The sequence below is a fragment of the Balearica regulorum genome, chromosome 16 (assembly GCF_011004875.1).
Source record: "Balearica regulorum gibbericeps isolate bBalReg1 chromosome 16, bBalReg1.pri, whole genome shotgun sequence".
NCBI lineage: Eukaryota > Metazoa > Chordata > Aves > Gruiformes > Gruidae > Balearica > Balearica regulorum.
In genome coordinates this window covers 9,234,597-9,243,362 of record NC_046199.1, presented here as the reverse complement: position 1 = coordinate 9,243,362, position 8,766 = coordinate 9,234,597, and the positions used below count along the sequence as shown (strand labels likewise).

General features: G+C 64.0%; 2 protein-coding genes across 8 annotated transcripts; one reads left to right on the top strand and one right to left on the bottom strand.

Annotated features, from left to right (window-relative positions):
* Positions 1–2,532: 2,532 nt before the first annotated feature.
* LOC104637404 (signal-regulatory protein gamma) lies at positions 2,533–5,955 on the bottom strand. 6 transcript variants are annotated; one of them, XM_075768737.1, is made up of 5 exons: positions 5,324–5,955; positions 4,188–4,541; positions 3,860–4,058; positions 3,359–3,401; positions 2,533–3,099 (listed from the first exon to the last, which is right to left on the bottom strand). In XM_075768737.1, exons 1-5 carry the CDS (start codon positions 5,394–5,396, stop codon positions 2,971–2,973), a joined length of 798 nt encoding a protein of 265 aa, XP_075624852.1. In that variant the 5' UTR covers positions 5,397–5,955; the 3' UTR covers positions 2,533–2,970. The 6 variants fall into 6 exon arrangements, with proteins under 6 accessions (XP_075624852.1, XP_075624850.1, XP_075624853.1 ...); XM_075768735.1 differs by having other exon boundaries at positions 3,839–4,058; positions 5,324–5,805; XM_075768738.1 differs by having other exon boundaries at positions 3,359–3,398; positions 5,324–5,805.
* Positions 5,956–6,115: 160 nt separating this feature from the next.
* On the top strand, positions 6,116–8,186 carry LOC142604138 (tyrosine-protein phosphatase non-receptor type substrate 1-like). Of its 2 annotated transcripts, none has more exons than XM_075768732.1 (5): positions 6,116–6,213; positions 6,531–6,884; positions 7,153–7,467; positions 7,601–7,945; positions 8,045–8,186. In XM_075768732.1, the coding sequence occupies exons 1-5, from the start codon at positions 6,156–6,158 to the stop codon at positions 8,146–8,148; spliced, it is 1,176 nt and encodes a 391-aa protein (XP_075624847.1). In that variant the 5' UTR covers positions 6,116–6,155; the 3' UTR covers positions 8,149–8,186. The 2 variants fall into 2 exon arrangements, with proteins under 2 accessions (XP_075624847.1, XP_075624846.1); XM_075768731.1 differs by having other exon boundaries at positions 7,601–7,951.
* The last annotated feature ends 580 nt before the right edge of the window (positions 8,187–8,766 follow it).

Below are 8,766 nucleotides of genomic sequence, written 5' to 3'. Positions count from 1 at the left end.
TGCTGGGGCGGCCCCTGAGCATCCCCTGGCTCTTCCCTGGGGAAGCTCTTCCTGCTCTCTGCCTCTCCCCAGGGCAGGGGCCGCGCAGCCTCCTACCATGGCGCAGCCCAGCCCAGCCTCTCCCCAGCCCTTCGGCTTGGCTTTGCGATCCCATGAGGTCCCATCCCCTCACACACCACGCGGAGGAAAAGCCCAGCTAAACCCCCCGCACCACCCGCATGCCGGGAGCTGCTCGCCGTGGGGGGGGCCACTGCCAGGCCCGTTTTCCAGGACATGCCACCACGGCCTCACCCGCTCCGCTGCACCCTCGCCCCGGCACAGCACCGCTCCAGGGTGTCCGTGCAGGGGGTCTGGTGCTGGGACACAGCCCAAACCCCGGCTGGATCTGGTGTGTCCCCTCCCCAGCTGGGACGCCGAGCCTCTCCCCACCACGCGTACAGCCACTGCTTCTGCTCCACGCGCTGACGCTGCCTTTGCTGGCCCCGGCTGCGGGCAGGAGGAGCCTGATGGGTACCGGCCCCAGCATCACCCCGCGCCCGCCGCAGCCATTGCAGCTCTCGACCCGGCACAAGCGCCTGCATTTCTCACTCGAGCACCCAGCGGGCGACTCAGTGGGACGTGACAGTCGACGGCACCAGGAAACCACTGCGGACGAGCAGTAAATCCCCGACCCCAGCGTCACCCGGCGCTGCCCCCTGAGCGAGGTGTTGCCCCCTGAGCGAGGCGCTCCCCGGCACGTTCCTACCTTGTGTCCACGCTCAGGCGCTTGTTTGTGCTTTCACTGCCGGCACACCCCAGGCTGGTGGCTTAAAGGATTTTCCTATAATAACCACCAAATCCCTCCCCTGGGCAGTAAGCCGCGGACCTGGGCCCTTTTCTAGGTGCAGAGTGCTCCACGGCGCTCTGCTCGCTCGCTGCTTTGCATATGCTTGTATCAAACTGGATTCCCCCCCTCCTCAACCAGCCCAGTGCTTGAAAAGCCCTAAATCCCCTTGAATTTCATTTCCCCTTGTCTGCGAGGTCTATCCCCGGTTTCGGTCTCACCCACATATTTTACATACTCCTGTTCACAATCCTGATGTGAGATTTCCGCGAGCTTTGGTGTCCTCCCGGTGCAGAGGCTGGGCAACAGCCACCGCCTTGACCGGCAAATAAGCCACTGCCACGTGCAGCTGTGGCTCCGCTCGGGACTCGGCACTGCCGGAGGCTTCACCCTGGCACCCCCACACCACAGCCCCTCGCTTCCGCCGGCGCTGGTGCCAGGCTGGGAATGGGTGCTGGGGGGCGGCGGTGGTGGCGGCAAACTCCCCCGTCCCCCTCCCCGTGCCCACAGGGTGCTGAGTGCCCCCGAGCTGGGCCTGAGAAAGAAATGACTCAAAACTGTCCCCAGGGCATGTCACCGGGAGCAGGGGACACTTATTCAGTCAAGCAAATGAATTTCAGTAGTGGCTCTTCTCCCCCCATAACAATTCTCTGAGAGGATCTCTGCTGGCAGACGAGGCTCCCCTGGGTACACACACGCTGCTTTTTCATGCTGTCTTGTTTCACTTCTCTTTTTCTCATTTCACAGTGAAAAGTAGGTAAGTTGGAAACCCACAACTGCAGCAGCTTTCAAGGTTACAGGCAGCAGCGGTGGCAGAAACAGCAGGTTCCTCTGCCTGAAAAGCGAGTTTTGCCCTTAGCCCGCTCCCACAAAGGGGGAGTTTGCGTGTGGCGGCACACGGTGCGGTGGGAGCCCCTGTTGCCACGGGTGGGTGCGTGTGCGCACATCGTGCCAGAGTGTGCCTGGGTGCTGCAGCGGTGCCTGGTGTGGAGCGTGCACCCCATGGCTTCCTGCTACCGCCGCGCTCCGTCCTCGGCTGCCGGCCCGCTCCCCTCAGAGGTGGGCACTGAGCACATGCGCGCACGGAGCAGCTGCGTATGGAGCAGGTGATGTGCACGGAACAGATGTGCACGGAGCAGATGTGCATAGAGAAGGAGATGTGCATGAAGCGGATGTGTATGGAGCAGGGGAGGTAGAGCAGGGGACGTGGAGCACGGGATGAGCACAGAGCAGGAGACTTGCACGGAGCAGGGGGTGTGCACGGAGCAGACGTGCGTGGACTGGCTCTGGCTGGAACAGGAGATGTACACAGATCAGGGGGAGAGGGTGGAAGGGCAGGCAGGCTGCTGCCAGCTAACCCGATTTTAGCACAGCATCATGAACCCTTTCCCAAATGCTGGCCCCTTCGGAAGGGCAGGGAAAGGCAGACAAGGGCTGATCCCATGAGCAAAGTGGCACCGAGGGCTGTTCCCAAGAGCTGCCCCTCGTGTGGTCAGAAGATGCAGGTTTGGTGGGAGCCGGGCAGCTGCCCTGCCCAGGGGAGCTCCCTGGGGGCAGGGTGGGAGGTGGGAACTGCCCGTGGGGCTCAGCACAAGCCGGCAGCAGCACAGGGTGAGCTGGCACGGGGCTGCGGAGGGCATGCGTTCTCCGAGGACTCCACAGGACAAGTACTATTGCTCTTGCTCTGAATACAGCGACAGGACAGCACGGTTGTTTGCTGGCTTTAATGAGGATGGGCTTGGTGCAGTGACAAGATAACACAAATTACGGACTGGCTGAGACAGGAAAGTGCCTGTGCTGGTGGAGACAGGCGTGCCTGAAGTCCTCCTGGAGCCACTGGCACCGCACGGCTTGCACAAGGCAGAGGTGCTCAGCCCCATGGCCTGATCCTGTGTTCGAGATGGCCACTGGGTCCTGGGAGAGCTGCTGCTGAGCCCTGGCATGGCAGGTCTGGCCCTGAGCCTTATCCTGCCCTGTGTGACCACCGCGACGGGAATGAGTTAGGGGAGTTTTGCCGAGCATGACAAGCTCAGACAAGGATGTGCCATGCAAACAGATCTTCTACTTCTTTATAGTGCCCTGCAGAAATGTCCCTGCTTCCTCCCCCGAAATGGGCTCTTTGGCCTTGCAGGCTGCAGTGCCACACATCACTTGGCAGCTACCATGACACTGGCGTACTCGGAGCAGGCTGCACCGGGGCTCCTGCCATGCTGTGGGGCTGCAGGCAGGGGCTGGAGATCGGCGTAGTGGATGTTATCGTCCTCCTTGCTGCTTTGCTGCAGAAGTGCACACAAATGGTTAATGCTGTCACTAGACAAATCTTGCAAAAATAACCCTAACAGCAGGTTCAAGCTGTGACAGTAGTGCCACGGCTGCACAGGTGGCCCTGTGCTGTGATGCAGAGCGTGCCAGGACCGCATGCAGGCGGCTGCTGCTCACCCAATGCCCCCCCTGGCCCCGGAGCCTTGCAGAGTCCCTGTAAGCTGGGACGTTGGCGCAGGATGCTGGTCCCCTCTACTGACAGGCAGCTCTTACCTGGCTGGGTAGATGTGAGGTCTCTGCATCCAGGACTTTGCTGCTGGGGGGGAAGGACAGCCATTAGAGCTAAAGGAAGCTGGGTCCGCTCCCCACGCCACCCAATGCAGCACTCCTCAATTCCCCTCCCAAATTTTAGCTGAGCTCTGCAGCATGTGGCCACACGACACCCACGCTGAAGGCAGAAGAGAGGGACAACGTGCTGTCTGCGTGCCTGGGGCTAGGCTCAGACACCACGGTGAGGGGCTTGCAGGGAGCTCCCGGGCGCTGGGCGCTCCCTGCCGCATGCTCCTGTGAAACACAGACAGAAGCAACACAGCACAGTGATGTGCCTGTGAGTAAAGGACATTTTCTGGGGAAAATTACTGCTCCAGAGGGAGGGGAAACCAGGATAAGACAGGTGGATAAGGCAGTTCACTCATCTCAAGGTGTAGAAGGAAGAGATTGGTGGGTACGAACCTGGGGGTGCCGGGTACAAACCTAGGGGTGCCGGGTACAAACCTAGGGGTGCTGGTGGTCCCTGCACAGCACAGCAGAGGGATGGGTGAGAAGCTGCCCATGGCTGCCGGACCAGCTAGGCACTGGCTCTCCGCCTTGGCTCTGTGCTTCCTCCTGTACACGCAAAGAGCAATGAAGAGGCCGAGGAGGAGGAGGAAGAGCACTACAGCTACAGCCACGATGCTGGGAACCAGGGCTGATCCTGTGGAGATACAAGGCAGAGCAAGGAGAGGGTGGTGAGTGCAGGGCAGCATGGGCCCCCACTGCACGCAGGGCAGGGGCTGTGGGATGGGGTCCTCAGGAGCGAGGTGTCCCGCTGAGCTGCACTCACCCTGCAGGGACACCACCGTGCCCTTTCCATGCAGAAACACCTCATCACCATCCAGAGATCTGCGGAACTTCACGCAGTAATAGGTGCCAGCATCCTCGGGTTGAACATCCCTGATGCGAATGGTGAAGTCCGTGTCAGACCCAATCAGTGCCCTCGTCACGCGGGGGAAGACGCCCGTCTGGTCATAGATGGTCTCGTTCCCAGTGCCCCAGCCCTTCAGCCACTTCACGGGGCCGGGGATGGAACTGTTTCCAGATGTGGTGCAGTTCAGGGTGAGGTTCTGTCCCGCTGTCACCACCACCTTGTCCTGGGGCTGCTTCAGCTGGAAGTCCTGAACCGTCTGGACACTCGCACCTGGGCACAGCGACAGGAGGGCAGGGGCTGAGTGTTTGAGCAGGGTGAGGGCTTGCTCCACTCAACCCGAGTGGCACAGGCAGAGCAGCCCCAGCTTGCTCCGAGTTTGCAGCAGCTCAGCTGAGAAATATCCCTGGATATGGCAGAGACAAACCACAGGCACTGGGAGAGGCAGAAGCCACGTTAAAAATGAACAAGGGCCAAATTTGCATCCCCTGTCATGCGGTAAACAGGAGGCACTGCAGGTGCTTGGAGTTCAGAGAGGTACAGAGGGAGCCAAGGGGAATTCCGGGCAGGAAAAACTCCCGAGTGCTGTTAAACATTAACGCCCCAGCAATGTACAACACGAGCCAGGATTACTGGGGCTCTGCGAGAAAGTGGGGTTCACATCCCAGGGCTGTGCACGGCCAGACAGGAGCCGGCTCTAAGCAGGGATGTGCAGCCCCGGAGCCGAGCACAGCACCCAAACCCCTCCTCCCCAAACCCCCAGCTACCTTCGGCAACGCACCGGCGGGGCTGGACCCTGCACATCCCGAGGCTGGACCCTGCACAGCCCATCCCCCTTGCCCCCCCTTGCCCCCCCCACAGCCCCAAAAGGTGGTCAGAGGAGGAAAGCCCCCCCCGACCGCTGTTTCTCTTCGCTGGCCTGCTCGCGTTAGCCATCTGCTGCGGCGGCCGGGCCTCTCCCCCGCCGTCCCCCCCGGGCAGCAGCAGCAGCCAGCGGGGCAGGGAAGCGGGAGAGCTGCCGGGGGGCTGCCGCCGCCGCCCCGCTCCGTACTCACCCGAGAGCCGCAGCGGGCAGAGGCTGAGCTGCCCGAGCAGGAGCTGGGCCACTGCAGCGGCGCGCCAAGCCATGGGCACTGCCCAAAGTTTGGGCTCCGGCTGCGGGAGAAGGAAAAGGAGAAGCTGCACAGGAAATGGAGGCGAGCGGGCGCGGGCTGTTAACGCTTTTAGTGCCCGTCCCGGGGCGGGCGGGGGGCAGCGGCAGAGCCGGCCGGGAGCTCCGCGGGGCTTCCCCGCCGAAGGGCATCACCCGAGGGCATCGTCCCGGTCCGCCCCGGCCCCGAGGCACTGAGCTGGGCACAGGGCAGCGGCTCTGCCCTCCCCGGTTCGACAAGCCGGCCGCAGCGCTGGCTGCGGGGGGGGCTCGGGTGAAGCCCTGGGCGAGCTCTGCACCGCGGGCCCACGGGAGACGCCGGCCCATGCCCCGCTCCTGCTGGCAAGGGCTGGGTGTCCCCCCGACACCCCGGGCTGCCGAGCTGCCGTCTGGCCATGCGTGGGGGAGCGTGCCGGATCGGGGCCCCTCTCCGTGGCTGCCCGGTGCCCGTGGCACGCATCCGCAGGGGGAGCGGGACCGACATCGCTGGCGAGGACCGGCGTCGTGATGTGAGATGGTGTGAGCACTGTGAGAACTGGCTGGGACTTGTGCAAGGGGTCCGTGAGGAACTTGGCCAGCAGCGAGCCCCTTCCTTCCTCTTCGCCAGAGAGAGACCAGCGCTCTGCTGAGCTGAGCTGAGCCATTGAGTCGAGCTGAGTGGAGCCCAGCTGAGCTGAGCTGAGCTGAGTCAAGCCCAGCTGAGCGGAGTCATCAGGGAGCAGGACTTGGGAATCGCCATGGCTTGGGTGCTGATTCTCACCGGCCTGATGCTGCTCCTGCTCCGCAGAGCCCCAGGTGAGTGGGGGCCCCGCACAGCCCCAGCACCTTTCCCACGCCACGCTCCCCTGCACCGCTGGCAGGGCAATCCTTCCCTGTGCCCGCGGACATCTGGGGCTCTTCTCTCACTGCCTCCCTTCCAGCTTGCTTTTATCCCCAACCAAAGAGTTTGGTTTACTCCAGCACATCCCAGGGGCCCCTGGCCTTCCTGGTCCCACAGTCCCCAGCAGCACCGGCTGCCCTGGGGGGGGTGAGGGATGGGGACATTTCTCTGTCCCCTGCCCTCAGCTCCAGTGCCCCTTGTCAGCCCCAAAACCTCCTGTCGCTGTGCCCAGGTGCGGGTGCCCAGGCAGTTCAGGACTCCAAGCCGGAGCAGCCCCAGTACAAGGTGGAGGTGACAGCGGGACAGAACCTCACCCTGAACTGCACCACATCTAGAAACAGTTCCATCCCCGGCCCCGTGAAGTGGCTGAAGGGCTGGGGCACTGGGAACGAGACCATCTATGACCAGACGGGCGTCTTCCCCCGCGTGACGAGGGCACTGATTGGGTCTGACACGGACTTCACCATCCGCATCAGGGATGTTCGACCCGAGGATGCTGGCACCTATTACTGCGTGAAGTTCCCCAAATCTCTGGATGGTGATGAGCCGTTTCTGCGTGGAAAGGGCACGGTGGTGTCTGTACGTGGTGAGTGGGGCTCCCAGAGCAGCTCCCGCTGGGAACCAGCCCTGCTGGGCGCAGTCCCCGGCACAGCCCATCCCATCCCAGCCCGGTGGGCTCTGCTCTGGGCGAGTGGGGACAGGGAGGGGGCTTAGGGGGCCAGTCCCAGCTGAGGGTCCCATGGGCCGTCCCCAGGCACATCCGTGCCATCCCGGGACCCCTCGCTCCCTGCGGCCCTGGGGCCGGGCGTGGGGGGGCAGAGCCTGGTCTGACGGCCCCACGCTTCTCCCCGCAGCCAAACCCACCCGCCCCGTCGTGTCCGGGCCCGGCCGCAGACAGAAGCCAGGGCAGTCGGTGCCTTTCACCTGCACGGCCGGAGGGTTCTTCCCCAAAGACATCGCCGTGAAATGGCTCAAGGACGAGGCCCAGATCTCAGCTCAGCAGCCCCAGATCACCCTTGGGCGGACAAATTCCTCCTACAACATGGCCAGCACCGTGACGGTGACGCTGCAGGAGCACGATGTCCGCTCACAGCTGGTCTGCGAGGTGCAGCACCCCACGCTGACGGCCCCGCTGAGGGGGACGTACCAGCTCAGGCAAGCCCTGCGAGGTGAGGGCTGGGTTGGGACCGGCGCTCGGGGTGTCCAGTTCCCGCAGGGCTGGGGGTCCTGGGGCGGGGACGGGGCACCCTGCGGGCAGTGGAGCTGGGGGACCCTGTTAGCAGGCGCTGCCTCTCTTCCCAGTCCCCCCCAGCATCCGCCTGCTCCCTGACCCGCCGAGCCCTGTGGAGGTGAACAAGACTGTGAACTTCACCTGCCATGTGAAAGGGTTTTACCCAGGAGATGTGACTGTCACCTGGCTGGAGAATGGGATGCAGATGAAGGTGGAGAACATATCCCGGCCGGAGGAGCCCCCCTCGGGCTTGTTTGAGCTGAGGAGCCAGCTGGAGGTCCAAGCAACGGATGAGAAAAACGGGTCCGTGTTCACCTGCCGGGTGGTGCACGATGCCCAGGCCCCCGATGACACGAAAACCACCCTGCGGATCGTCGACCCGGCCAGGGAGGGGCTGAGTGGCCGGTCCCAGACAGGTAACGGTGTGTGAGAGCTGCTGGGTCCCTGCAGTGGTGGGGGCTGCGGGATGCCTGTCCTCGGGCCCCGGCCACTCATGTCCCCTGTCCCCACCGCAGGTGTGAGCGTCCTGTCCAGCCCCGGCTTGTGGCTTGGCATCCTGCTGGAGAAGGGGCTCCTGGGCGGCCTCCTCATCTTCCTCTTCAAGCGCGGGAGGGCATGAGGAGGGAAACACCGGGGCTGCAACCCGGTCTTGCTCCATGACAGCCCGCGGTTGGTCCGGTCACAGCGCCAGGAGTGGGTCCCAGGGGCTGGGTTGCCGCCAGTTTTGTCATGTGTAGCTGGAAATAAACAGGCTGGGATGCACAGAGTGCCCTGGGCTGCTCCGCGCCGCTGGTCCCGGGTGCCTGCAGCCCACACAGCCGCCCTCGCCAGGCCTTGGGGGTGCCAGTCCCGGGGTTCGGCTCTACACAGCGCTGGGTTGGACCTGCACAGCCCATCCCCCTTGCCCCCCCTTGCCCCCCCCCCAGCCCCAAAAGGTGGTCAGAGGAGGAAAGCCCCCCCGACCGCTGTTTCTCTTCGCTGGCCTGCTCGCGTTAGCCATCTGCTGCGGCGGCCGGGCCTCTCCCCCGCCGTCCCCCCCGGGCAGCAGCAGCAGCCAGCGGGGCAGGGAAGCGGGAGAGCTGCCGGGGGGCTGCCGCCGCCGCCCCGCTCCGTACTCACCCGAGAGCCGCAGCGGGCAGAGGCTGAGCTGCCCGAGCAGGAGCTGGGCCACTGCAGCGGCGCGCCAAGCCATGGGCACTGCCCAAAGTTTGGGCTCCGGCTGCGGGAGAAGGAAAAG